We start from the raw sequence: 26,534 nt of genomic DNA, 5'->3' as shown, positions 1-26,534 counted from the left end.
TATTCACTATTTTAGAAAGCCCAGTCTTCTTCTTTCGTTTCAATTATTATTATTATTATACCTTACTACTACTAAAATAATACTACAGTAGCCCTAATGGAAAAAGACTGGCACCGCAGCGATGATGAAGGTGAGACGGTGGGCCACCAGCTGGACGGTGAACTGTCTCTCTCTACCACACATCACTCCTTCCTTCTGTCCCTTTTTTTTTAATATTAAAAATCTAAAACCCTTAAAAAATAAATAAAGGCAATAATAATAATGGAAACTTTCCTTCTTCTTCACATTTCTTCGCGGCTTCTTTTAGCTTTTTAGCTTCAGAGCAACAACAATGGAGAAGCGCCGGAGATAGATCTGCTTTCTTCCAATCTCTGGACCTTCTCTAGTTCAATAACCAACTTCTTCCACTTAATTCTCGTAAGTTCCTCTTTCTTCTTCCACAATATTCCTAATTCTTGATGATTCTTGGTAGGTATGAGAATTAATAGAGAGGATTTAGGTTCTTAGTTAGATTTAGTTCACCTACTCTTTATTCACTCTACCTACTACGTCTTCTATTTCAAAACCCTCATAATAAAGAGATGATTTTTTTATGCTTAATTTCCCAAAGTTACCGTTTTTATGCCATCATCGTCATTGCAGAGATGGGCTCTCTCGCAACCGATCCAGGTTTCATTGATTCGGATGTATACCTCAGATTAGGACTTATCATTGAGGGCAAACGATTGAAAAAGCCACCCACTGTTCTCTCCCGCCTCTCTTCATCTCTGGAGAGATCTCTGTTTCTCAATCATGACAATATTCTGACTGAATCGCCAGACTCTGTTACCGTCTTTGATGGGAGATCTCCGCCTGAGATCAGCATTTCACACTACTTGGATCGCATTTTCAAGTACTCTTGCTGCAGCCCCTCCTGCTTCGTCATTGCACATATCTACATTGATCACTTTCTCCAGAAGACCCGAGCCCCTCTAAAACCGCTTAATGTCCACCGCCTTATCATAACAAGTGTCATGTTAGCCGCTAAAGTCTTCGATGATAGGTATGTTACTTGAGTCCTAGCTTCGCTTTTTCCATTTCAATTGCTTTATCTGTTAAGATTGTGTTCATTCTAGTAGCACTAGCCACTAGCACTTGATAGGAACTCAGTGCACGTTTACCCTTTGGTATGAAACTGCTTATAGATCAACACATAAATAAGAAAAAAACCGGGGAACAATTAGGAAGGAAACAGAGTCCATCACTATTTCTTTTTGCAACTTTAAGATGGACAATGTAGTTGATGTCATATTTCATTTAAATCATAAATTCATTGGTCTCTTGTGTTGTGCAGGTATTTCAACAATGCATACTATGCGAGAGTTGGAGGTGTCAGCACGAGAGAGTTAAACAGATTGGAGATGGAGTTGTTGTTCACCCTTGACTTCAAGCTTCAGGTAGATCCTCAGACGTTTCACACACATTGTTGTCAGTTAGAAAAACAGAACAGCGACGGCTTCCAGATCGAGTGGCCGATAAAAGAAGCATGTCGAGCCAACAAAGAGACTTGGCAGAAGAGGACACCCGACTCTGTCTGCTCTCAAACGACAGCACGCTGATCAGGAACTCGTGAGGCAAGGGTAAGATAGGATTTTGTGTTTTGGTAGTGATGATTCTTTTGCAAGATTAATTGTTTGTGACAACTGTGTAGTAAAAATTCTTAAATCTCTACCAACTCATTCTTTTAGAAGTTGCTATAATGTCGTTTCCATTGATACTAGTTAAACTAAATAGATCTGTACTTTACATCAAACGACAACTATTCCCTCTGCTGCTGCAATTCACACTAGCAAGCGGAGGTTCTGCTGCTTTACCGTTACAAGGAGCATCGTTGATCTTGGGGGTTGGTTCAGCAGCAGTAGCAGGAGCCCCAACATTACCACAAGCACCTGAACCACTGGCCTCTCCACCACCGCCATTGCTATTCTTAGGGTCAGAGGACGGTGGTGCGATTGGAGATGGTGAGTCCAGTGAGTGGTCGCTACTGGGATCATCATGTGACTCCTTAAACGTTATTCTGATGACCCTCTTGTCGATAATATCCATGTGTTTGATCCCACGAGCGTTCTTATCAACCAAGTTCTGTAGGTGTACTGTCTGTTCAAATCCGTCAAAGTTGCTGATATGGACCTGACGTCGGCAAGTTGATGGCATGGCGAGCGGAGGTGTTACCGTCGAAATGTCATCAGGAGACTCTGGTTCAGGTTCCCACAAAAGCTCGGCTCGTTTGCCGGCTTTAGCTGCCATTGCGATAAGCACTTGTGGGTCGACCTCACTGTTTACTTCTATCGTCCCCTCGTTTGCATTAACCTTTATCGAATGCACTCCTATTCATAGATCCACCATTGCTAATTAGATTCAAATCGACCAAACTAGTTAGTTATATATCAGAAACGGTAAATATATATATGCATATCTAAATTAATCACCTTCAACGTTTAGCATGGCTCGTTTCACCTTCCTCGCACATTCGTTACAACATTTGGGTTCCAGTTTCAGAACACGAGTCTGCTGCTGTATACAGACAACAAATAAAACCAAAATAAAAATGATATCACAAAAACAAGTCTTGGTCATCGTATAAGGTAAAATAAGAAACGAACCCGATGGAATGGGGGATGATTTGAAGGAGGATGACTTTCCATTGTTAGAGATAATTTTTTTTATTAAGATGACACGAACGAAATTATGGAAATTATGTTTTATAACCGTATTAGTTTATGTATGTACGTGTGCTTAAATCATAAAAGCGCAGGCTTGGTTTTATTTTTGAATGGGACAAAGTTTATTGATCAAAGATCATGCGAAATAATGATTCTTGGAATTTTATGAGATACTGTATGTAAAATGTAAAATTATTAAGCGTGCAGGCTTGGTTTAAATTTTGAATGGAAAAAAGTTTTAAGTTGCGCTTATGAAAATAAATTTATTTTCGAAAACCATAAAAATTACTTAGAAAACGGAATTAAAAAACATTTAGGTTTGTAGTTCTGTTTTGGTTTTTCTAGATAGTGACAAAAAACATTTGTTTACTTATCTTTGTAGATAATGCATGTTTATATGAATTTCTCAAATATATATTTCGAAAAAACGTTTGATCTGCTAGACGATTTGGAATTGTTTCGTGTCTCTTTTCTCATTTTCTCGCTTTTTTTTATTCCTCGTTTATGTAATATTAAAGTGGACTGTTTAGCCCGTTCTTCTATATATATTTCTATTTTTTAATGTTACTTTTGTAAACTCTTCTCTTCCTAATTGGGCAACCAATCATGGAGTTACTTTTTAATGAATGTGTGGTTGACGAAAAAAAAAAAAAGTTCGAAGTAGGCATGAAGTTTTTTTGTTTTCTTTAAAGTTTAAATGTTTGAGTGAGATAAAACCGTTTTAAGTTTATCCTAAAATTGGATAGCTACGCTAAATTTCCACCTGCAAATTCTATTTTTGTCGTTATTATTTGTAACTTGCAATACAGTTTCCACATTTGGAGCAATAGTAAAAAACAACAACAAAAATCGCAGGTGTGTATCTCTTACGAATGATTACTGAAAGAGAGATAAAAAGAAAGTTAATGCGCAAAGGTAGGCGTGACTGCCTTATTGGTCGTATTATTTACTTTTTATCACGATAGATTTATAATAGTATTTTATTTTACAAACGTGGGCGTTGGGTTAACGTCAATCAATCATTAAGCTTCTTATCCCAATTATTTTATTTTCTTCGTATCTATCATGAACGAGCTAGCACGCATATATGTAACTATTTAAGTATCTAAGATCATCTCTAACGGAAAGATATTGTTGTTAGTATCTCAAAAAAAAAAAAATTTATTTTAATTAAATTTTAAGAACTAAATTAATAAGTGGTTGATAAATGACAATATTATATGAGAAACGTTTCTCATGGTTTCTCACTTGAGAAACTCTTCTTTCTTTTTCTCCTATTTTTTCTAACTTTATATATTTTTTAATATTAAATTTCTCTATTAGAAACACTGATGGAGATGATCTAACCAACCTAAAATAACATTTTTTATTTAAGTTTTTATTGTTTGATGGAAATTACAAACGACGGAATATATCTAAGAAAATTTCTTATTTTGATTTAGTATGTGAAAAGGTTAAAACTATACAATTTTAAAAGTGAATAAGTTTAAGAAAATAACGATTATATTTTTTTTCTTAGATTTAAGTGGTACCATTTTATATATTTTAGGTTGATGTATTAATTTATTCTTTATTTGAAGCTGTGTAGTGTAATTCGAGTAATCGAATGACACTTTCTAAAAATATAAAGAAAAATTCTGAAGTGTACTAATCATCTGATAAGACAACAAAAAGCTAGGATTTAACAAGAAACGCATAAGCTAGCTGGCCGGTTTAGTCCACCAATTTGATATCAATTAAATAATTTACCCAACCAAAGATATTGGTTCACAAGTTTATGGTTAGTGAAGAGTGGCTAAAATTTAATCAAAGCTAGCTCTAGTAAAAGTTTTTAGTGAAAAAATACCAGATGGGTTTAGTTGAATTTATTAAATCTTGAGGGATATATCATATATATACATTTATGTGTTATTCCGTATTTTTTTTTGGTATATAGGAATGGAGGAATCCGATACGTACATGGACGTGTAGGAGCATGCTTACATTACCAAGCTCGCAAGCAAAATTACATTCCAATAGCTATGACTTGTCGCTGTAAGAATAATCTTTTTAAAGGCCCTTTCTCGGACCATTATATTTCTTATCTCATGTGAATATATAATTATAATGTAAAAAAAAGTTTTCTTTATGTTTTTTCGTCTTAAGATTTATACGTAAGTGGAGAGAGTAATAATAAGAGACGTTCCCGGGGGTCTTTGGCCATTGCAGGTCGACAAACAATTTTGCCTCTCCGTTTCATTAATGGACGGTCCAATCGAACCTTTATATTATTCTAGAAATATAAAAGACTCTATGATAATATCAAAATATGAGATAGAATCACATCTGCATAACTTTTGCTTATGAAATTAGGGCATATAGAATATCTATATATATACATATAATATTTAGTAGACCGATCATCATGAGGAGGCATCATAACCTAATTTATTAAGTGTTTTTAGATTAATAACAATGTCAATCCATCCAAGGTAATTAATTGCGACTGCTCTAATAACGTGAAAAAATCTATTAAAAACAAATACTATGAGCTTAGACAACCCATATTTTCAAATAAACATATATATATATATATATATATATATATAATATTTTTGTTACTTCTTAAAACTTTCTGCCTTGCATATAATCGTTATTTTCCTAGAAAAAATCGCATCTTAACTTCACATCAAACGTAATAGAAGTTTACGTTTGATTGAGACATTATCAATCTGTATCATCTGCATTGCACGCGTATCAAATATTTGGCCAGCCTAAATAAAATTAGAGGAGAATAAAGTAAAAAAAATAAAAGGTTTGACCAATTAAAAAAGGGGCGAGCCAACTTGTCGTATCATTCGTACAGTGTCCATTTCCAAGTGTGTGACCCTATCTATATAAATCATATCCTTCATGCAAAGTCACCTGAACATTTCATAAGTAGATATACAAGCCTACCAAACATAACAAATATATCAAATACATCTGAAGTTTATACTGCAAAGCGCTTCATCATGATCATGAAGGTATCTATGGCTATGTGCAAACAACCATTGCCTCTTTCGCCGGCGTTAGACTTCCCTCCTGCGAGATTTGGTCCCAATATGCTATCTCTAAACCCATTTGGTCCAAAGGACAAAGTTGTGGTCATCATGGGTGCTACCGGAACAGGCAAGTCACGACTCTCCGTCGATATAGCCACACGTTTTCGGGCTGAGATAATAAATTCCGACAAGATCCAAGTCCACCAAGGTCTAGACATTGTCACCAACAAGATCACGAGCGAGGAAAGCTGCGGGGTACCGCATCATCTCCTCGGCGTCTTGCCGCCTGAAGCCGACTTAACCGCCCCGAATTACTGTCACATGGCGAATCTCTCCATTGAATCCGTCCTAAACCGGGGAAAGCTTCCAATCATCGTTGGAGGTTCCAACTCTTACGTGGAGGCTCTAGTGGATGACGAAGACAACAAATTCAGGTCGAGATACGACTGTTGTTTTCTATGGGTCGACGTGGCACTTCCCGTTTTGCATGGGTTCGTGTCTGAGAGAGTTGACAAGATGGTGGAAAATGGAATGGTTGAGGAAGTTAGAGATTTTTTTGACTTTTCGGATTCTGATTACTCAAGAGGGATCAAGAAAGCAATCGGAGTTCCAGAGTTTGACAGGTTTTTCAGGAACGAGCAGTTCTTGAATGTGGAAGACAGAGAAGAACTGTTAATTAAAGTGGTCGAAGACATAAAGAGGAACACATTTGAGTTAGCTTGTAGGCAGAGAGAAAAGATCGAACGGTTGAGAAAAGTGAAGAAGTGGTCCATTCAGAGAGTGGATGCGACTCCGGTCTTTACAAAGCGCAGGTCCAAGACGGATGCTGACGTGGCCTGGGAGAGGCTCGTGGCTGGACCAAGCACCGATATTGTGTCGCGGTTTCTGCTGGACATTGCCAGCCGTCGGCCGCTCGTGGAAGCTTCAACCGCCGTTGCGGCGGCCATGGAACGCGAGTTGTCGCGCTGTCTAGTGGCGTGATCAGTTGTAACCACGCAATTCGGAAATTTACGCCAATGGTTATTGGTGGTGGTGACGTGGCTATGATCAGAAAATGTACGAGACTTCGATGAGTGGTGGAAAAAATATAAAAAATTAAGCCTACAAAAATAAAATATATTATATATGCATATCGTATATTGTCAGATACTGAAAATTTTGGCATAACGGTTATTCAGTATTATCATCTACTTTTTTGGATGTAAGTGAGACTGTGAGTGGAATGCTATATTTGGAAAGTAAAGACTACCGCCTTGTAACTATTTGATTTTAATAATATAACGACGACTAAGCTGAGTGGGGCTTAAAGTTGGTACGATTTATATAGTTTATATCTCATTATTAATAGGGAAATCTAAACCAATAATAACTACAGCGAAAAAAAAAGATAAACAAAAAAAAACTGTTGCTTACCAAAAAAAAATTCCGATGTAGTTTGTTTATTTTTTATTTAATAAATTCTGGGAGACATTGTCTTCCGTAGTTCCGTTACTTACCAAAAAAAACTACAGCGAAAAAAAGAGAGAGAGAGGTTAATCTTGACTGCAGGCACACATATGTATATAAGTTTATGACCATAAATTATGAACAAGTTTTGTGGAACAAGAAAAAAATTAGTTGCTAGCTATAAACAATTTTTTTTTTTAAATAATTAAAATGTTTTGGGTCTAGATATATTTTTCCAGGTTAAAGACCAAAACCTTTTATAGACAACTACTACTTCTTAAAACGTGATTTACAGCAGCTTTATAACCACTCAAATGATATGATATGATCAACAAAGTTTGAAAATATTGCAGCAGCTTTTGCTGTATGGAATCAGTTCAAAAATTTTAACTAGTTTGAGTCGGAACAAAAGAAGATAAAGAAGAATAATACTAATAGTTATACACTTATATAAAATTAGAAGCAGCAATTAGCAAATAACCGTACAGTAAGAAACAGTAGGACGTGCCTGAAGCCGTACAGAGAATTAAGCCCGTTGACAAATATGTTCAAATTATTCGATTCATGCGAGTGCCCCACACACACACACACATATAGTTTCTTAATGCGTTCTTAATTGGAACCCATCCATTTTATTATTCTCTACTAAGCTCGTGTGCAATTGGCGTCTCTCGATGCTAGTGGCCACCTCTCCCTTTTATTTTTGTCTTATTACCGTTTGCTATCTAATTGTCATAAATATATAAATATGTTTAAAATAAATTGATCACTTATCCCCTTTTTAGCTTCTCCATGTACATTGGTCTCGGCCTGGTTGGTTCTATGTATAGGACCTTATGTAGATGTGAATAATTGCGTATACATATGATTTTGACGTAGCTTTTGAACCCCTATAAGATATATGGAACAAAGTGCAATAAGACAAATAACAACTTGCCAAAAAAAAAGAAGTTCGAGTAAAAGAATCACATCTTTTTAGCATAACCGGAAAATTTAAATTCTATATATTGGTCCCATCAATGCGACTTTTTTTTAGCAAAAAGATTCCATGAATCTCCATCTTCCTTTGTTTAATATATCATCATCTCCTAGGATTTTTTTTTATTGTTTTGTTTGTTAGTACTACATATTCTTTTCTTTTCTTTTTGTCACATTGAAATTGCATTATAGAATGGATTCGATTAAATTTTGTCAACGTAGAATTAGAAGACGTCCTTTAAAATCACCCCACACTGCGGTGTAAATACGATAAACGGGCCTGAAACTAATTTTTCCAATAATGGGCCTAACGATAATCTCAATGCCCTGGGAGCCATAAGGAATGGAATACGAAGCGCACACAGAGCGAGAGTGATGCAATGTGAACGTACAATAATTAAACTAAACGGCGTGAATAAAAAGTTTATGACAACTAAGAAAAGAAGACAAACAAAGGGGTTATGATTCTCCAAGAAGTAGATGAAGACATGGCAGTATAGTTTTAGAAAGGAAATAGAATCAGCTAATGAGTCTGCCTCCACAGACGAAAGTGACGATGCATGACTCATCCACAAAGACTGTATAGTTATGAATTGGTTTGGCTAGCAATGGCGGAAGCCGGACCAGAAGGTCGCACACGCACTCGTTGTCCATTTGCTTCAACCACTTGCAGCACTCTTGTTGCGCAAACGTCTCTTCTCTGTGTCGATGATGGTGTCGGTGGTGGTGGCGGTGGTGTCGACGGCGGTGGTGATCGTCGTGGCTGTTGTCGTCATTATTGTGGTGGTCGCTGTCATGATCATGGTCGTTATTATGGTCATTGTGATCATTGTCATGGTCGTGGTTATGGTTATGGTCATCGTGATCACGGTCACGATCACGGTCGTGGTCGTGGTCATCGTCATCATCATGGTCATCGTCATGGTCGTGATCGTGGTCATCATCGTGGTCGTGGTCATCATCATCATCGTGGTCATCGTCATGATCGTGGTCGTGGTCATGGTCATGGTCATGGTCGTGGTGGTCATGGTCAGGAGGCGGGGGAGCGATGGGAGGAGGAGGTGGGGTAATGGGGGCAGGTGGTGGGACAGTGTGCATTGGGAGACGTGAGCAGGCGTAGTTAGCCAGAGCGTATTGAGACGCGCACAGTGGACGTGGCGGTGGAATCTGTATCACTCTCTGGCCTCTTGTGAAAGAGGAGAGAGCGAGAGCCAGAGTAGCTGCAATAAAAAGTGTATCCATGGAGAGAGTGTGTGAAGAGATATCTTAGGTGTGTCTCTTTATATATTCAAAGTCGAGGAAGGCACAAAGAGGGTTGCAGAAGGATTTTAGGTGATTTTGAGTTATCCATTTCATTTGCGTGACCTTGGTGTTAGGTTGCTTGTAGAGCTTTCTTTCAGGAGAGTGTTTCACTTTGGTACAACAACAAGTCCTGTTCCAAATTACACAACCAATTAAAATTACTTAAACTACAATTAATAGCTGCAACTCCAAATGCGTGACGAAAGAAGTGTGATATAAAACTTGGACACATGTGAAGAAGAAAAAGATTTAAGCGTTGATTGATCCTAATCTCCAAGATGATTCTTGATTTAAGATCTGAAAAGATCATCTACTCAAACTAGAATATACACCAATCTCATAGACACAAAGAACGGTATGTGAATATTTATCATTTGGTCTAACTTAAATCCACTCCCTGAGATTGAGAAAACAAGTGAATTCAAAATTTCAATTGCGACTTGTGATTGACATTTGATTTTTTTTTTTCTCTTATTAGCAAAAACTTACAAACTTAACCATCCACCCTAAAGACCAAACCAGGCCAAGAACTATGCCTAGAGAAAAAAAACAGAGGACATAAACAGAGGCTTGATTATTAAAGTTAATCACAGAGACGCTCTTTAGGTTCATTGCTTTTCGTTGCTAACAGCAACTCCCTATCTTTCTGAACTTGTTCCCTCTGCTGTTTCAGTCTATCTTTCCTTTCTTGCCAGCCTTCCTCTAATAAGCTGAGGAACCTATCCTTAATAGCAAGCAAAGGATCTCTATCAACAAGATCATCGTCTTTATAAGCTTCTCTCAACACTGCAGTCTTGATCCCTCCTTTTAGTGACAAGTAGAAGATACCTGAATGACGAGTGAAAACACTCGAGAAGGCGTTTGAAAACCGGAATTCATGGCAGAACTTGCCAAGTGTAGGCACAGGGACTCTTTTCAAAAGCGAAAGAGACAGCAATTCGTGCACAACGGCAACAGTTCGTTTCTCCATTTCCTTAGAAGCTTGGTCTAAATGAGACACATCTTCATAGGGTGATATGTAGTCTTGCTCTAACCAATCCCTAGTCCACTCTCTCATCTCCTTCCTCAGGAAAAACCCAGACGGCAATTTCACATTGAAATTGGGTCGAACCCGGACACCGGTTTGAAGAGCTTCGTCTTCTGCTCTCTGCTCAATCTTCGATTTGGCGAAATCAGGGTTCCAAGAGACGAGCTCAAGAAAGGACTTACCTTCTTCAGGTAAACCAGTTAGCCTGAAATAATTAGGGTATTTCTGAACCAATTTCATCAGAAAATCATTCGGAAATCCGAAATCTCTCTTCACATGAACCAGCTTATCCGCACTGATAACCTTATCTTTAGCCATCATCAGCAATTTGCAGAGCTTGGAAACAATCAAGGGCTCATTCTCAGCGTAAATCCTCTGTTCTTCGTCGAGGAAAGCTCTGAGACGAGGCGTTGGGCGGATGAATTGAACGAGATCCGACTTGGGTTTGATCCGATCGTAGTAGATCTCGAACAGACAAGGGTTCATTTCAACAAAGCTCTTAGCTTTGAAAGTGAGACGTAACCTCTCGCGGCGTTTCTCGAGGTATCTGAGAGGAATGACTTGACCTGGCTCGTTCAGCACTTCTTTAACCACCCGAGCACAGAGCTTGTAACGCTTGTCCTGCTCGATGGCTTCGTCTAGCCTCGTGTCTTTCTTCCATACCACTTTCAAGCTCGAGATCGATCTGATTTGAAGCCCTAATAAACTAGGCTCTTTTTTCAGAGATTTGATGATTTCGTAAGAAATGGTTAAGTTTCTGAACACCATTCCTGGATTTGATTTGATTTCAGCAGAAGATATTAGGGTTTTTCTACCAGAGGGCAAATGAGAAATGCTCCTTTAAACCCTGGAACTAGATTTTAACCCGCGGTACACCGCGGGGCTATATTTTCTTAAAAAAATCAAAATGTAATTTGTTTGATAGATTATTTTGATTGTTAATTTTAGGATTTCACCCGTGGTATACGATCTTTTATAAATATCAACCCAAACCCGTCCCATCATATTACCCGTCCCGTGAAATTAAACATTATTTAGTTATTTTTCTTTTTAATAATACTTTTATTTAAAATCTATATAATTCAAGTCAATTTAAAAATTTCTTTTAAATGGTTCCCATAAGATATATATACATATATATTAAATTTGTATAGAGTTGAAATAATATTAATATTACAAATTTTTTATATAATTTAAATATTATAAATATTTTTAAAAATATGTAATATATATTTTTTGTTATTGAATAAGAGGATATTATGTGTAAGAAATGTAGAAAATAAGAGTTTAATATTTTTATTATGGAGTCGCAAAAAAATCTTTTATTTCTATACATGTTATTCATTTATTAATAATAAAAGAAAACAAATCCTTTAAATTAGATATTAAATAAAATAAACGCACCATAATTACTTATTAAGTAACAACCAATAAATTTCACCAAAAAAATAGGTAACAACCAATAAATTCTAAACGCAGTAATTAAAGAATGAGATATTAAAAAAAAAATATCAAATAAGATATAAGAATCTTAAAATAATTGAACATCTAAATAATTTAATTGTTAGTGTCGATTTTAATGCCTTCATTAATGTGGATTTTTTTTTTTTATAGAGAAATATTTCCTAAAGATTATCACATTAATGACTCAGAAAATTAAGGAAGATATGAATTTATGATTCTCGAAATCGTATTGGTAATATCTTTAAGTAATATTTTTCAAATTTAAATAATTAATGCCAATGGCATTCATCCGTAAATAAGGTCCAACTCCAGGATTTATTTGCTAAAAGTCATTCAAAAATGTATATATAGATACCAGAACTACAAGAACACCACGCGTGATCAGAGCGAGTTTCAACCACGCGCCTCGTATTCTGTATTTTTTTGGAAAACTAGTAGGATTTAACACCAATTGAAAACAAAATCTAAGGACGTAGTATATTTTAAGAAGACAAGACCTTACGAAGATAAGATATACACAGCTAACCTCTTGGCTCTTGGTCTTTGTTGTTCTTATAGCATCTCTAATTACAAAACAGAACTTCCCAAGGATAACCAAATGACAGTAGATATCGATTTTCGATGATCACAATAGAATTTACATTATGGTACGTTTAAATAGCTAGTTAGTTTGGAATTCAACTAATTATACATATCCAAGAAGAAAAAAACTGATGAAGGAAAGGAGATTGCTTATATAGCATGTATATATATATATATGGAGGATCAATCATGGGAGGAGAGAAGAAAGACAGCACATTTCCAGATGATGTAAAGACGAGCCCTTTGCTCCTTTATCTGCTTCGAACATCTTTTCCATGTCCTAACCTTGTTAACACTACTGCAGCATCTCAACACAACTGTCCCTGCCATTGATCCTCTAGCTATATCGAGAAACCTTCATTCAAAGTAAACTATTTGTGTGATGTTTTTATGGGTTTTGGCTGCTAGAGAGATATATAGATTGCTTATATACTAGTATACATGCTGACTCGAACTCGATTCAAATAATTTGGCAGATACTGTGTAGAGATAATTTGGTAGATATATATGATGTAAAATGCATATATCGGAAAAAATTAAGATACATTATTGAATTGAATAATATGGAAGATCGGACCTACATGTTTCTAAGTGTGAAGGAAAGGCATGATGCTTTCACCATTAGCTTCGCTTTTGAACTAAAATCTTATGTTTAGTATCTATCATTGATTAAATGTTCAAAACATTTTGGTATCAATTTTTTCCCTTTTTCGAAAAAAAGCTTTTCAGTTTTCAAATTTGATTTTGCGGTGAGGATATTGTTTGAACAGAAAACTTCTGTTCATGCACACATGAGTCTTAATGATGGAGCTGTGGCTTGTGGGGCTTTATGTCTTGCTGTGTGTTAGGTGGGAATGGAATGATTTAATATCTAATTTGGTAGTTAAGACATGTGATTAATTTAATCAACTTGTTAATTATGGATTTGCTTACGGGTTTAGCATGAATGTTCATCCCACCACATCACTCGTTTCATGCCATTGACTATAAGCTTTCCAATTGACCCAAAAGGTATCAGTTAAAAGTATTAAGAAGCTCACTATGCCTAAACTAAAAGACCGTAAATGGGCTACGACAAAGCTCTTGAATATTGTATCAAGTACATTTAGATATGTTCAATCAGGATAAACCAAATCAATCCAAAAACTGAAGTACCAAAGAGAAACGATGCAAGTAAGAGAGTGCAATGGTAGTTGAGCCAAAACCTAAGGGAAGGGTATTGGTCCTTGGCTTCGGTTTTGATTAACCCGGTGCTAATCTAAATAGATAAAAATCTAAACATATGTTCAAAAAAGTGAGCATTGATAGCAGTTCACAATAGCGTTTGTGAATTCGCTATCTATAACGTAAGATAGCATATTTTTAGCGCTAACAATGAACAAATTTCTTGTAGTGTATTATGCAGAGGAAAAAGAAGGATGAGACAGTACACTAGTTGTAATGTCTAATTAATGATTATGAGATAGGTCGGTCGTTTGTTCACAAAATAAACCCATCAAACTTATTAATGTGAATAATCTATATTTTGAGTAATCTAAAACAAAAGCAAAAGAAACTGATAAGACAAGTAAGAGAAGGATGAATGCATGAAAGAGTGAGTGGTCAAGGTCTCCTTTACGTACTCCTTTAGGTACTCTCTCTTTCTTTATTTGTCTTAGGCCCAAACAGAGCACGTGAGAGTGATACGCCAATTATAATCGATACATTACAGATGGAAAAAGTTCTCACTCAACACATGAGACAGATTTAAATATTATCGTAACCGTGTAATTCGTACCATAAAAATTAAGCACAGATGGAAAACCAGTGGTGTATTGTCTCGATCTTTAGCTTATCTGGTGGTTTGTATTTGTTGGAATTACTTGTTGGGTTCAAATCAACATATTCGTATGACCTTTGATCAAAATTCACATAAGAAATGGCGTTACACATAAGATGAATACAAGGCCCATATGGAAGGGAAACTAGACAAGGTGATGGAGAGTAAGAGAAGAAGTTTCTTCCAATGTCTGTGCGTGTTCATAATACTTGTGCAAGGGCTTTCTCGATGTCTTTCTGTTATGCAGAAAACAAACATGAAGTAAGCTAAACATAAAGAATATCAAGAAGAACAAGAGAGAGAGAGAGAGAGAGAGAGAGAGAGAGAGTTAGAGACCTGGATGGATAGAGGAGGCACCGTTGTGCCATAACGATCAATGACTTGGCCATCTTTGCCGACCAAGAACTTGGTGAAGTTCCATTTGATACGACTTCCAAGAAAAGAGGGTTTCTTAGATTTGAGGAATTTGTAGACTGGTGCAGCGTTTTGTCCATTGACACGCACCTACATGATGATGATCAAGCTTATAAAGTTACAAAATCACCTATTAAAGGCATATAGAAAGAGCAATTACAAATGATTATTATGTGAAGCAAGAGTGTTTTGTTGTTGTTAATAACAAAAAGAATATACCTTTTGGAAAACGGGGTATTCGGCCTTGAACCGAGTACAGGCAAATTGATGAGCATCTTGGCTGGTGCCAGGCTCTTGGTAGAGAAACTGGTTGCAAGGAAACGCCAATATCACAAACCCTGTGAAGGAAACCCATTACATAAACAACAAAATAGATGATGGAAACCAAATGAAGAGACAAAGAGAAGAGTCTAATTGTGACCTTGATCTTTATATTTCCGGTAAAGTTCCGTCAGCTGGGTATAATTGGATTCCGTGAATCCGCTGTTGCCCAATTTAATAAGTACTCATATTTAACAAAAATTACAACCATTTATTTAATTTAGGCAGTCAAGAAAAAAACCCAGAGGAGAGGAGAGGATCTCTCCACGACGGACCATTTAGAAGCGACATTGACGACGAGCAACACTTTCCCTTGATATACGCTTAGGTCAACCTCCTTGCCGGAGCTATCCTAATTCCCGACCAACCAACAACAATAATAATTTAGAAACGCGAAGAAGAAGAAGAAGAAGAAAAGGGATTCATAAAATAATAATAAAAAAAAAAACCTTGACGGTGAATTGATGGATTGATTTCTCGGACACTGATGATGATATAGAAGCACCCATCTCTCTCTCTCGCTCGCTCGCGCACAGAAGAAATTGATTAGAATGATGATATGTGTCCCCTTCTTCCTTATTTCATTCTTAGCTGTTAATTCCTTGGTAACAACAACCATCCCTAATTGCTTTTTCCTTCCTGGAAGTAACCATTTCCTATTTAATTGTTATTATCGTCTCTTGTTTTAGATCCTCTTTTTCACCAACACTATTTAACCACTTTACATTATTAGAGTCGAGGTGTTCCTAGAATTGCATATTACCACTCCCAAAAAAAAAAGAAAAACAATATACTATATATGTTTACAAAAATTAAATCAGTCAGTGTCAGGGGTGCCTAACTCATTTTTTTCTTCTTTCTCAAATCTCTCTAGCTACAACACAAATGGCTTTTCACGACTCTGTGATTTTGCCTTCCTCATGAGGTTTTGGTCATCATCATATGTACACACACACAGCTGTGCCTTTTTTTGTATATTAACATCTCTTCTCTCAAGACTGCACCTTTCGCCTTCTTGACATGTCTCCCACTCACCTTTGATGCCACGTCCCTGGAGGATCTGCAAATCCACAAAAACACACTCCACTTCATTTAATTTTTTTTATTCAAGATAGACAACCATATGTTCAAGCAAAACAGTCTCCAATGTCAGAGGCCTAATAAGATAAGATCCCAATCAAAATCAAATGGATCATCCTAGGATCAGAGTTTCTAAACCTAGTAAGAAACAGCTGATTCAGTTTGTGGGAGAGTAAATTATGAGTCCACTGAACAGGCATGCATTTCCACATTACCTCTCATTCCTACTGGAACAGGACCTTCCGAATGCGGCTTATAGTGAAACGAGTGTCTATTGTTATATGCACGCGGAGAATGACTCCACCTATTGTTCTGGAATCTTCCAGAGTCACGGTGATGGCCACTGTATGAGCTCGATTGATAAGAGCCTTTGTGTCTGTCATGATATCGTGGACCTGCAATATACGCCTATTAGCATGCATGACCATGTGCTTTTGTGCACAGATATGCATTCATATATGCCTATGCATGCATGATAATTATAAGAAAAGAAGAGGTTAAAGGAGTCCACCATGAGAAGAGGGCGGATGATATCTCCAATTTTCTCGATTCTCACATGGTGCAGGCCTCATTCTCTCATAGCTGTCTTGATAATTCCTTTCGTCAAATTCCAGTGTGTAATGAGATCTGTGAGGGTATGATGGACCTTCTCTCCGCGACTTTATATGGTGGTCCAGCTCCATATATGAATAATGATGTGATGGCGGAGGTGGTGGATGAGAAGACGGATAAGGCCTATGCTGGAAGTTAGAACCCTCCCCACGCGGCATGCTTTTTGACAAAGATACGCGGGAACTATAAGATGACTCGGGACTTCCATAATGCATTGGAGGACCGGCCTGATAATCTCCCTGGAATATTTACCAGAAATTAAGTTATTAATCATGTCTCAATCATCAATGTATTTACTGCAAAAAATTCTAGAAGAAGAAGAAGGACACACATGCATGCTGGGATTTCTGCTGTACTCAAAGCCATTTGAGTAGGAATCAGACATTGCCAACTGAGCATTCTGCGAAGGGGGAGCTGGTGGAGATGAAGAGGTAACATTCTGATGTGAAGTGCCAGAGACAGGCTGACAATTTGCAGACTCTCTATTATCAGCTTGATCTGTGATCGCACTAGCACTGCTTCCACCTTCCCAAGGTGGAGCCACGTCTTCCATTTCAAGCTCACCATCAACATCTTCCAATATACGGGTATGCCTTTCAGTAATGGAGGGTGTGACATGTTCTTCAAGGCTTCTGGACTCATGTTCAGGGGTGACAGACTCAAAATCACCCCCATCCGAGTCACTTCCTTCGTCTTCATCCCTAAGCATTGCAGGCAGGCAGAATCCATGAAGCTGGAGAGTTGAATTACTGAAACACAAAGACGAATTAAGTTTTGACACTAGAGATAAAGAAATCAAGACCCCAAGACTCATTAGACTCAACTCTCACCTTCCATATTCATCCACCAGTATACCCTCCATATCTCTAACAGGGTCATCCAGCGCCCTTTCTGTTCGAGCAGATCGCCGAGAATAGAGACAAGCAGGAACATTACTAACTGAATCAAGTTCTCTTATATGGTGACGAACTATAGATTCAGGAAGGATCCGTCTTTCGAGCCAAAGCCTCAAAACCTATATAAGACCAGATAGGGTGAGAGTTAATATTCATAAGAAAAAGAAGATCTAACTAAAATCGCATACCTTCAGGCACTGTTTCCGGTTTTCTTGTGTGGTAGCTCCAGGTGGAACAGCAGCAGTTAATAGGCGAGGCAGCATAGCTTGAATGGATGAAAGATAAACACCACCAGCATCACCTGAATAGAAAGGTAGAATTCACAAAGTTAACTCGCCATTGAGAACATCAATGATGCAACCAAGCAAAAACATTAAATACTCACCATTCAGACCTTTGGAGCACTGAGCAATAGAATCCACAAGGAAAAATAAATCCACCCTCCTCTGTAAATTTGACTCGCTTTCCAAAGTATGGGCCAGAATTTCCATCGCCTAATTCAAGACATAGAGATTCTTAGAGCCTCATTAACAACATAAGCAAAAAGTCTGCAAAATAGTGTTTTATAAATCGCACAAAAGCACAGTGAAACAAGTCCCTTTCCTCATTAAAAAGGTAGATAAGATAATAAGGCTTGCCCTAGTCTTATGCTTGTCAAGAGCTGAATGCCTACAGCATCCTAAAATCAGCACATAAAACAATATACAGAAGGGGATTCTCTAATTCGTACTAATACATAAAGTTGGTTTGATTGATATGGTCCCGTTTTGATTGAAGCAATTAACTATTTGGATAACGCAAATAGGTATATACCATGGGACAGATACAGGTAATATGTTTTAACAATCTATAAGAAGAAAGTTGTCCCCGATTGGATTCCACCTCTATATAACATGTGACATCAACAAACAGATATAACATGTGACATCAACAAACAGATAAAACAATATCACAAGCAGGGAGAACATCTCATACCTTTGCCGACACACCAAATTTTGCCAAGTCCATAGCCAAGCGAGTTGCTCGGCCAATGGTCTCCTTTGTCCTCACCAATGAGTCAAGTGCAGTCTCAAAAGATTCAACAGTGAATTGCACATCAGAACTAATAACTTTCTTCACCTGAGTTGGGCCTGTTTCAACTTTGCTTTCTTCTTTGACAGTGTCATTATTCAATGGTTTCTCCTCACCAAACTGAACATTTGTGCTGCAATTACTGTTTTCCTGCATAGCATTTGCACTTTCTGCGGTAGAAATTCGGCATACAGAGTTGCAATGTGGAGTACCCTTTGCAGGAGATGAATTCAATTTTTCACGTGAAAGGTTCTCAGATACTGAGATAGAATTGGTGGCTTGCATCTGCTCCTTCTGCTCATCAACCACACAACTGCCAATGCACACGGACATACCATATTGTTAGTCAACCAGTTCTGTGAAGTGGAAAAACTTGACCAAGATAAAGTCTGGAGAAATTTCATATAATTTATGTTTGGCTTAAACTCAATATGCCTATCCTCTACATAAGACTTTCAAAGCAAGAGTAAATTTAAACAGGAACAGGAAATCTTCAATTGTAAAAGGGAAATGCAAATTACAAAGAAAGAAAGAAATAATAAAGAAATGGATTCTTATGTCAAAAACTGAATAGATAGATTCCTAGTCATGTTCTACATCAATCTGCCTATGAGGACTCCACTCCATACATAAAATATTCCAATGTGGTTAGAAACTGAACACATGATTGTAATTGAAAACTTATTCTAATAAGAAAAAGCAATAAGAGAAACAACATAGTATCAGATTCAGAGGTTAGTATAGGAGTAGAGACAAAATCAGTAGACTCACCTCTTTTCCAGCTCCCTGTTCTCCACTGCATCCGCACAGTGACCATACATAGTTTCATACTGAGGTTCTGCTTCTTCAACGATCATTTCACTTTCAGTAGCAGAGAGTGCTGGATTCTGTATCATGTGAGCTTGTTTGTCACTATCAAGTTCTTTACCTGGACTTCCTTGGTTTTCTTTCCGTAGAGTGTTCTCAGTCTCCTGCGGGTTTTCAACCTCTTCATAATTGACCACTGAACAGAACAATGGAGGAGGTTCTAAAGCTTGGGACTGAACAACCTGAGTCATACAGTAATCAATTTTCTCACATTTTTCATTAAGAGAATCTCCACCAATGACCAATGAATGGTCACCAGGATCATACTCCTGGCTTTGGTGTTGGTGAGGAGATTGAGCAGGAACCCCTATTGTTGTCATATCCAAACTCGAGCATAAACCAGGGGACTTTGCCGATGAATCAACGATATCAGGATTCAATGGGGTTTCATTTTTCTCATTTTGAAGTGAGCATTGCATGTCAGTAGGATCGGTCTCACTATTTAGACAGTTCCCGGTTTGCGATTCCTCAGAACATCCCTGAACTACTTCAGGAACATGAGCTTTTCTTTCTGCCAAACTGCTAAGTTGGTTAGATTGTGCTCGAGTTACTTCATCATCTAGTGTCATGGTAAACACGTTCTCATGGAATTTCACAGCAGTTTGTCTATCTCCTACAGTCTGAACACAGGCCCTAGACGGAGACATTCTGTCTGAAGAATTCTCCATATGAGAAGGCACTACATCAACCATAACATCTGAAAGCTTAGCAGACAACTCAAAGCTGTTAAATTTTTCGGCTGCAGAAGTATCATGAACAGAAACAATATCATTTTTATGATTCACCGAAGGGCTTGTCTGCAAAGCTGCACTCATTAGAGTGTCTTTCGATGATCTCTCTTCGACCTGTGAAGAGGTATTGACCTTTTCATCAGCATAAAAAGCTCTACTCATTCGGACTCTGGCTCGCTTTACAAGAGGCAAATGTTCATCACCATTCTCTTCACAGGGCCTCTCATTCAGCCTTTCATGAGAATTTTGAGATCTCTGGCAGCTGTCAGAAGCATTGTGCCCAAGACCTTCTGCTTCAACTTTAGCAGGAGGGTCAATAATGTCACTGGTTTCACGTTTCCTGGTGGGCTTCCTCTTCTTCCTCTTAACCATGGTGCTAATTTGGAAATCAAGCCCTTTGTTGAGCTCATGACCTCCGTCACAACCGTCAGCAACAGTATCAGAATGCTCAACTTTGGAACCAGAATCCACACCATTGCCTTCATTCCTACTATTATTATCAGATTCAACTGTCGCAATTTCAGATGCGTTCTCCTCATCAGATCCGTGCAAATTTAGATCTGATGAAACAACGTCATCTGATTCAGATTGACCTGACCTACGGATCCTTTTTCTCCTTCTTATGGCTCTTTCATCTATACCATTGACACTCGGGCCACCATCACTGCATTGAAGCATGGACCTTTGAAGTCTATCCAATTCCAACCTTGATGAGAATTTAGAGTGCTCAACCGGTAATATTATACTCTGTGGAGCACACTTTAGAGCCCGCACCCTTTCATTTCTTCTCCTTGAAGAATATGTAGCTATCTCACATAGATCTTTAGCTGCTGCACTATCACAGGCTCCATTATGAGCTAGAGTGTTATGACGCAGGGCTAGCATTTGTTCAGCAGCTGCATCTTCGCTGAGAAGAGTCGATTCATCTCTACCATGACTAGAACTTGACTCTATTTGAGTGTTAAGTCTTGAACCAATTAGATTTTCACAGGCCTGAGGCAGCTGTACAGTGTTCACAGAACTTCCAACAGTTGTTTCTTCAGTACATTTAGGATCACTAGCTTGGTCCTGCTGCTTCAGCTTCTCGTAACTCTCTGTGATCTCCTTGACGGCACGGACAAAATCTGAACCTTTGGCATGTCGTTTTGTCAAAAGCAATTGCTTCTTCTCCTCCGTAAATGATTCAACATCAGCAGGATTGCAGAGAGCTCTGCACATACACCAAAAAGTATTACTAACTGCATACGCTGGTATAAATAACATTTAACTGCATACACAGGTTACTACAACCTTGAACTAATTCCCTTAATCAATTAAAATTTGAAAAGCATACAGTTATGCTAAAATGCTCTCTTCATAATAATTATACATCAGTATTCACTTAACCGTGGGAATGAATGATGCAACAAAAAGAACATTCGCTAAATGTTGATGCTAATCTGCAAAGAAAATGATTAAACAGTTTTCAAAGAATTCAACATACAAAAGACTTTAAGTAAGATAAATGATAACAAAAGTCACCATCCAACAGATGTGGAAGCTCTACCCAAAATTGCTAAATATAAGTTCAACAAGAAGCACTGTTGCCAACTATCTGGAAAAAAGAAAATCCACTCAATTATCATTAAATCAAGTGAACACAGAAGTTCAGACCAGGAACGATTCTGATTCTAAACCAAGTAAAATTAGATCTCAGGGCTGTCTGTTAGAGAACACATACATCACATCAAATTTATCCTGCCGGAACAAGAAAATTTAAAAATGTATGGCCACAACCAAGGTACCAGCTTCTACGTCCTAATCTAGTGAGACAAGAATTAAAGTTCATCTCGTCAAATAAGAGTCAAAATGAATTGATCAACTCAAATGGGGACGCAAAATGCAAGGACCTAAAATAAGTGTAGGATGACAAATAGGAACTCGGACTGAGCAATTGCAAATAAGGGAAGTATGATCAGAAAGCAAAACAATATATACGAGGGTGATAGTAAAGGCCTGAGAACTCACATCTGTTGAGTGCCAAAAAAGTGAACCAATACTTTCTTCGAATCGGCTGAGTAGCCCCATTTTTCCGGTTGGCTAACCTGAAATAACTCCAGCAATTAGCAGAGGAGCAAGTGATCCAAAAAAGAATAATTCACACTTGAAGATGTAAGATGTATAGCCTACAAAATTGCTAAACGAAAGTCTGGCTGAGTGGTATCTACTAACAACTAGAATAATTGATCCTAGATGAGGGCACCAACCCCTCTGAAAGATATCCATATCCCTTAAGCAGTCGCTAATCCTAGAAAAGATCTTTCATCTTAATTATATACAGATGCACAGACATGCAACTTCAAACCCTTAATTAATAGCAATTTCTACAGCCATCTGGAAAATAAATCATGAATCTAATGAGAAACTTCAAACACAAAAGAGAAGAAACAACAAAAAAAAATACAAGATCACATACCGCGGCAGGCCAAGCAGGAAATCCTTTGACTTTGGCAAGCACGAGATCGCCAACCTTCCCCTTCCACTCTCGGCGAGCGGATGATGCCGCCGCAGCCTTACCACCGGCTTTCTTGCGGCTCGGAGCCATCGGAATTCAGGAAAAAAAACAGCGAAAATCAAATAAGGAAAAGGTAAGGATTCTAACTCTCGAAGTTAAGCCAGAACCGCAGGCGGAAATTAGCAGCTCCGCAGTGCCTAGGGTTTTCGGTGACAGATTCCGCTATAGAACTCGCAGGCATTGAAAAATACGAACCCAATCGACGGATGTAGGCACGCAAGACAGAAGAAAATCGGTCCCGTAAACCCTAATTGAGACGAGCGAGAGAGACAATAGAAGATTGCTGGTGGATTTTATCGCTTTTCCGGAAGAGAAATATTCACACACGAAACCCAGAAGGGAGAAAGAAAAAAATAGCTTGATTGGAGGAGTATATTTGTTAATCGTTTGGTCGGTGTAGGGTTTGCAAATTTCCAAAGGCGATGTCTAACTTGCGCCATGGTTAACTTTATTTCCTTGTTTTCACAAAAGTTCTGCTGGATAAGACCTTTAAAAGACCGAATCTGGTAGGCCTGGGCGTTCCGGTTTTTCGGGTCGGTTTATTCGGTTTTTCGGGTTTTTCGGCAAAAAAAAAACCTACCGAATCTAACCGAATAAAAGTTCGGTTCGGTCGGTTCGGTTCTCGGTTTTTTCGGTTCGGTTTCATTACTAAAAATCAATTCCGAATAAAACCGAATTTCATTTTATTGTCGGTTTCTTCGGTTTTATTCGGTTAACCAAAACTAAATTACAACCAATAACGAATTTACAAGCCCAATAAAGAATTTACAAGCCAAAATAATAAGCTCATGAAAATAAATGCAAGCCCATTATCATACTCACAAGCCCAAACCCACTTAAAATTAGGGTTTTCGACAGTATGACTACCGCCGCCACGGAGCAAAGACGGAGTCGGTAACGGTGAAGTATGGCCGCTAGATCCCACCTTCCGACCTTCTGAAGAGACTTGCTATTCGCCAGGCGCAAAGTATTTGACGACGATGCTGACCTTTTTCTAGTTGACGACGATGCTGACCTTTTTCTAGTGTGAACAGATTCGGGAACAGAACCAGGTTCAGTGTCGATGTCAATATGATCTTCAGAAGCCATCTACGAAAAATACATATAAAACATGCATCAAAAACAGACAACAATAGATAAACGACATGCATCAAATCGAAATTTAGGGTTTTTATGAATTAGTAAATTAGGGTTTTCAGATACAAACACCAAATCAAAATTCAAACCCCCAAATCAAAAACAGAGAACAATATACAAGCTAAATGAACCCAAATCGAAAATAAAATTAGGGTTTTGAAAAATTAGGGTTTTGAAGAATCAAATATGAAACCCACAAAACGAAAATCAGACCCCCCCAATACAGATAAAATAAACCCCCAACTCGTAAGAGGGAAGAACTTACAGATTCAAGATCTCTTCGGATCGAGAGGAAGTCGAGACTGACAAAGTTCGACGAGAATTTACGGATGATTTTGATAGATCCTTGAGATGAATGACAAATCGAAGAAGAAATTGACGAGGTTAAGATGAGATGAAGAAGGAGTTCCTTGGGTTCGAGAGACAAAGAGTTAGAGAGATAAGTCGTGAATGAAAACGAAGGAGGCTCGTGTTTTAGGGTTTGTGACAAATGCTAGTCTTATATACTACGGTTTTAAATAAACCGTTCGGTTATCGTTCGCCGAACCGAACCGAACCGATACCCGAAATAGATTTAGAAATCCGCCGATCGGTTCTTGTCTCTCTGCCGAATTGAAACCGATAACCGAATTCCTCGGTTCGGTCGGTTCGGTTTAATCGGTTAGAACCGTTAGCCCAGGCCTAGAATCTGGTTTGTACGTAAAACAAATCCACGTGATTCAACCACTCCTCTAAGCCCATTCTATTTAAAACCGGACGTATGAGGTTTTGATAAGGCCCACTCACAGCCCATTATTGGTTCAACCTCGTTATCCCCCCAATCCATCAAACCTTTTCTGAGTACAAGTTGTCATGTCTAATTTCATTGGAAAAAGCATCAGTTCCCGATCTTGAAAAACTCGACCAAGACATTGACCATTAAAAATATTCTTCCTGTTGGACGGACCTTTTGGGCGCCAATGCTGCCTTACATGCGACTGATGATTTGTTGTGTCTCTTCTTAGTTTAGAAGTTTACTTCGTATTACTATTTGGTTTGGAGCTGCCACGTTTCTCGATGAATCGTGACACGTGTCTTGTAAGATTTTTTCGGTTCCAGAAAAGGACGTTTCGGATTCGCGTTTGCGTCTCGACACGTGGCGCTCCCATCCCTTATTTTTTTCCTTTGATACCAACCAAAGACGTCAGTTATACCCCCGATTCTCTGTTGCGGCGTATACGCAATCACCAATGGACACGCGTCCCACTAAAACCAATCATATCTCGACACATTTAGAGGCGGGGAGCTCCATGGATCTCTTATTCTGGCATAAAGCCACGTGTGTCACTCTCGAGCACCGGACCAACTGATATAAATAGGTGAGATCACGACGCGCGTGTTAGACCGCAAAAACTCAATGCTTCTAGAGGGAAAATTCTCCGTCGTCCAGATGAACACGAATAGACGGCTCAGATTTAACCAACCGAGTCGATTACCCAGCTCAGGTGAGTCAGGTATAGAGAACGAGCAAGTCCTGGTTCTCGTCTTCGAGTCCATTAGCTGGGACATCCACACGCTATGCACAATTGCCTCCCTCAGCCGCAGATTCTGCGCAATCGCCAAACGAATTCTGTGGCGGCGGCTCTGCGTGAACCGTGCGCCGGGGATGGTGGCAGCATTGTCCAGCTCAGATCCCAGCGGCCGAATCGACGGCGGATGGCACGCGTTAGCGAAACTCATGTTCTTCTGCGGCGGAGGTGAGTCGACTCGGTATTTCAATCTAAGTCAACCGTCGCCGGGTCACTTCGCCTGCGAGTCCAGATTCTCCAAGACATCCGGGAGATTCTTCCTGCCGAAGAATTGCCGCCGTGATCTCCTATACATGAGCGATCCGTGCGAGCATCACGCGGTGGGTGGAGATGAACATTTAGGGGTTTTCAGAGGGGTATTTCGGGAATTTATGAGGTCAAAGACGAGGGAGTGTCTCGTGAGAAGACAAGCGGCGCTGGAGGAGAAGGTTAGGTGTCCGTATTGCGGAGGGCGCGTGTGGAGCATGACGGCGGCGCGTCTCGTCCCGAAGAGTGCGGCGCGGCGGCTGGGATCACGTGAAGGTGGATTAGAGTTCTTCGTATGCGTCAACGGTCACTTGCACGGCACTTGCTGGCTGATTCCGCTTTCGTCGGAAGAAGAAGACGACGACAACAGTGACGGCAGTGTGATCTAATTCAATGGTGGTGGCGATGTCCACGTGGAATTAGGTCTCTTGGGGCATATGCAAACCACAAGAGGAAAATCTCAGTTAGATTCATTCTCCTATGACATGTGGAGCTCACTAGTTGCAGGATGATTAGACGATCTTTACCGATTTGTTTAGTTGTTTGGTATGGTTTTAGATTATTTTGGTACACTACACAGTGATCAGATAAATAGTTTATTGTATCTGATTTTGTTTCTTGTAACTTTTTGACTGCGAAATAATGCTGGCCATTAGTTTTGTTTTGTTATAAAAAAGATCGAAACAATAACAAG

General features: G+C 38.6%; 9 protein-coding genes and 1 long non-coding RNA gene across 10 annotated transcripts; 4 read left to right on the top strand and 6 right to left on the bottom strand.

The window, feature by feature from the left end:
- Positions 1–261: 261 nt before the first annotated feature.
- Positions 262–1,759, top strand: LOC9312778 (cyclin-U3-1). Its single transcript, XM_021026510.1, has 3 exons — positions 262–417; positions 643–1,042; positions 1,334–1,759. The coding sequence occupies exons 2-3, from the start codon at positions 645–647 to the stop codon at positions 1,596–1,598; spliced, it is 663 nt and encodes a 220-aa protein (XP_020882169.1). The 5' UTR covers positions 262–417; positions 643–644; the 3' UTR covers positions 1,599–1,759.
- Positions 1,760–1,778: 19 nt separating this feature from the next.
- LOC9314565 lies at positions 1,779–2,913 on the bottom strand. Its single transcript, XM_021026511.1, has 2 exons — positions 2,469–2,913; positions 1,779–2,387 (listed from the first exon to the last, which is right to left on the bottom strand). The coding sequence occupies exon 2, from the start codon at positions 2,284–2,286 to the stop codon at positions 1,783–1,785; it is 504 nt and encodes a 167-aa protein (XP_020882170.1). The 5' UTR covers positions 2,287–2,387; positions 2,469–2,913; the 3' UTR covers positions 1,779–1,782.
- Positions 2,914–5,503: 2,590 nt separating this feature from the next.
- LOC9314564 (adenylate isopentenyltransferase 3, chloroplastic) lies at positions 5,504–7,051 on the top strand. Its single transcript, XM_002878450.2, has one exon. The coding sequence runs from the start codon at positions 5,696–5,698 to the stop codon at positions 6,704–6,706; it is 1,011 nt and encodes a 336-aa protein (XP_002878496.1). The 5' UTR covers positions 5,504–5,695; the 3' UTR covers positions 6,707–7,051.
- Positions 7,052–8,709: 1,658 nt separating this feature from the next.
- On the top strand, positions 8,710–9,270 carry LOC9312777 (histidine-rich glycoprotein). The gene has a single exon (XM_021024267.1). The coding sequence runs from the start codon at positions 8,710–8,712 to the stop codon at positions 9,217–9,219; it is 510 nt and encodes a 169-aa protein (XP_020879926.1). The 3' UTR covers positions 9,220–9,270.
- Positions 9,271–9,897: 627 nt separating this feature from the next.
- Positions 9,898–11,326, bottom strand: LOC9312776 (protein ROOT PRIMORDIUM DEFECTIVE 1). Its single transcript, XM_002876662.2, has one exon. The coding sequence runs from the start codon at positions 11,244–11,246 to the stop codon at positions 10,035–10,037; it is 1,212 nt and encodes a 403-aa protein (XP_002876708.1). The 5' UTR covers positions 11,247–11,326; the 3' UTR covers positions 9,898–10,034.
- A 1,072-nt stretch (positions 11,327–12,398) lies between these two features.
- On the bottom strand, positions 12,399–13,031 carry LOC9312775. Its single transcript, XM_021026503.1, has one exon. The coding sequence runs from the start codon at positions 12,852–12,854 to the stop codon at positions 12,708–12,710; it is 147 nt and encodes a 48-aa protein (XP_020882162.1). The 5' UTR covers positions 12,855–13,031; the 3' UTR covers positions 12,399–12,707.
- A 1,358-nt stretch (positions 13,032–14,389) lies between these two features.
- LOC9312774 (probable glutathione peroxidase 5) lies at positions 14,390–15,684 on the bottom strand. Its single transcript, XM_002876660.2, has 6 exons — positions 15,528–15,684; positions 15,354–15,430; positions 15,179–15,240; positions 14,977–15,095; positions 14,680–14,847; positions 14,390–14,579 (listed from the first exon to the last, which is right to left on the bottom strand). Exons 1-6 carry the CDS (start codon positions 15,585–15,587, stop codon positions 14,544–14,546), a joined length of 522 nt encoding a protein of 173 aa, XP_002876706.1. The 5' UTR covers positions 15,588–15,684; the 3' UTR covers positions 14,390–14,543.
- Positions 15,685–15,773: 89 nt separating this feature from the next.
- LOC9314563 (protein HUA2-LIKE 3) lies at positions 15,774–23,306 on the bottom strand. The gene is made up of 11 exons (XM_002876659.2): positions 22,791–23,306; positions 22,343–22,419; positions 19,509–21,545; positions 18,642–19,050; positions 18,052–18,160; positions 17,855–17,967; positions 17,601–17,785; positions 17,102–17,519; positions 16,670–17,009; positions 16,374–16,553; positions 15,774–16,138 (listed from the first exon to the last, which is right to left on the bottom strand). Exons 1-11 carry the CDS (start codon positions 22,917–22,919, stop codon positions 16,110–16,112), a joined length of 4,026 nt encoding a protein of 1,341 aa, XP_002876705.1. The 5' UTR covers positions 22,920–23,306; the 3' UTR covers positions 15,774–16,109.
- Positions 23,307–23,555: 249 nt separating this feature from the next.
- On the bottom strand, positions 23,556–24,511 carry LOC110228758. The gene is made up of 2 exons (XR_002332293.1): positions 24,292–24,511; positions 23,556–23,978 (listed from the first exon to the last, which is right to left on the bottom strand). It is a non-coding gene; the product is annotated as an uncharacterized LOC110228758 (long non-coding RNA).
- A 61-nt stretch (positions 24,512–24,572) lies between these two features.
- LOC9314562 (EID1-like F-box protein 3) lies at positions 24,573–26,516 on the top strand. The gene has a single exon (XM_021026961.1). The coding sequence runs from the start codon at positions 25,423–25,425 to the stop codon at positions 26,227–26,229; it is 807 nt and encodes a 268-aa protein (XP_020882620.1). The 5' UTR covers positions 24,573–25,422; the 3' UTR covers positions 26,230–26,516.
- The last annotated feature ends 18 nt before the right edge of the window (positions 26,517–26,534 follow it).

Source organism: Arabidopsis lyrata (assembly GCF_000004255.2).
Source record: "Arabidopsis lyrata subsp. lyrata unplaced genomic scaffold ARALYscaffold_5, whole genome shotgun sequence".
Lineage (NCBI taxonomy): Eukaryota > Viridiplantae > Streptophyta > Magnoliopsida > Brassicales > Brassicaceae > Arabidopsis > Arabidopsis lyrata.
Note: the sequence above shows the minus strand (reverse complement) of the source record. Positions and strands in the feature narration are given on the sequence as shown.

Bases quoted from the DNA above. Each gene is read 5' to 3' on its own strand.
- LOC9314562 (XM_021026961.1), top strand. From the start codon at position 25,423: ATGCTTCTAGAGGGAAAATTCTCCGTCGTCCAGATGAACACGAATAGA.
- LOC9314565 (XM_021026511.1), bottom strand. From the start codon at position 2,286: ATGGCAGCTAAAGCCGGCAAACGAGCCGAGCTTTTGTGGGAACCTGAA.
- LOC9312776 (XM_002876662.2), bottom strand. From the start codon at position 11,246: ATGGTGTTCAGAAACTTAACCATTTCTTACGAAATCATCAAATCTCTG.
- LOC9312775 (XM_021026503.1), bottom strand. From the start codon at position 12,854: ATGGCAGGGACAGTTGTGTTGAGATGCTGCAGTAGTGTTAACAAGGTT.
- LOC9312778 (XM_021026510.1), top strand. From the start codon at position 645: ATGGGCTCTCTCGCAACCGATCCAGGTTTCATTGATTCGGATGTATAC. The intron at 1,043-1,333 runs GTATGTTACTTG...TGTGTTGTGCAG, and splicing joins GCTAAAGTCTTCGATGATAG to GTATTTCAACAATGCATACT.
- LOC9312777 (XM_021024267.1), top strand. From the start codon at position 8,710: ATGACTCATCCACAAAGACTGTATAGTTATGAATTGGTTTGGCTAGCA.
- LOC9312774 (XM_002876660.2), bottom strand. From the start codon at position 15,587: ATGGGTGCTTCTATATCATCATCAGTGTCCGAGAAATCAATCCATCAA. The intron at 15,241-15,353 runs GTCCGTCGTGGA...ATTGGGCAACAG, and splicing joins GTCAATGTCGCTTCTAAATG to CGGATTCACGGAATCCAATT. The intron at 14,848-14,976 runs GTATATTCTTTT...ATCATCATGTAG, and splicing joins AATACCCCGTTTTCCAAAAG to GTGCGTGTCAATGGACAAAA.
- LOC9314563 (XM_002876659.2), bottom strand. From the start codon at position 22,919: ATGGCTCCGAGCCGCAAGAAAGCCGGTGGTAAGGCTGCGGCGGCATCA. The intron at 19,051-19,508 runs GTGAGTCTACTG...GTGCATTGGCAG, and splicing joins AACAGGGAGCTGGAAAAGAG to TTGTGTGGTTGATGAGCAGA. The intron at 18,161-18,641 runs GTATGAGATGTT...GTCTTGAATTAG, and splicing joins AATTTGGTGTGTCGGCAAAG to GCGATGGAAATTCTGGCCCA.
- LOC9314564 (XM_002878450.2), top strand. From the start codon at position 5,696: ATGATCATGAAGGTATCTATGGCTATGTGCAAACAACCATTGCCTCTT.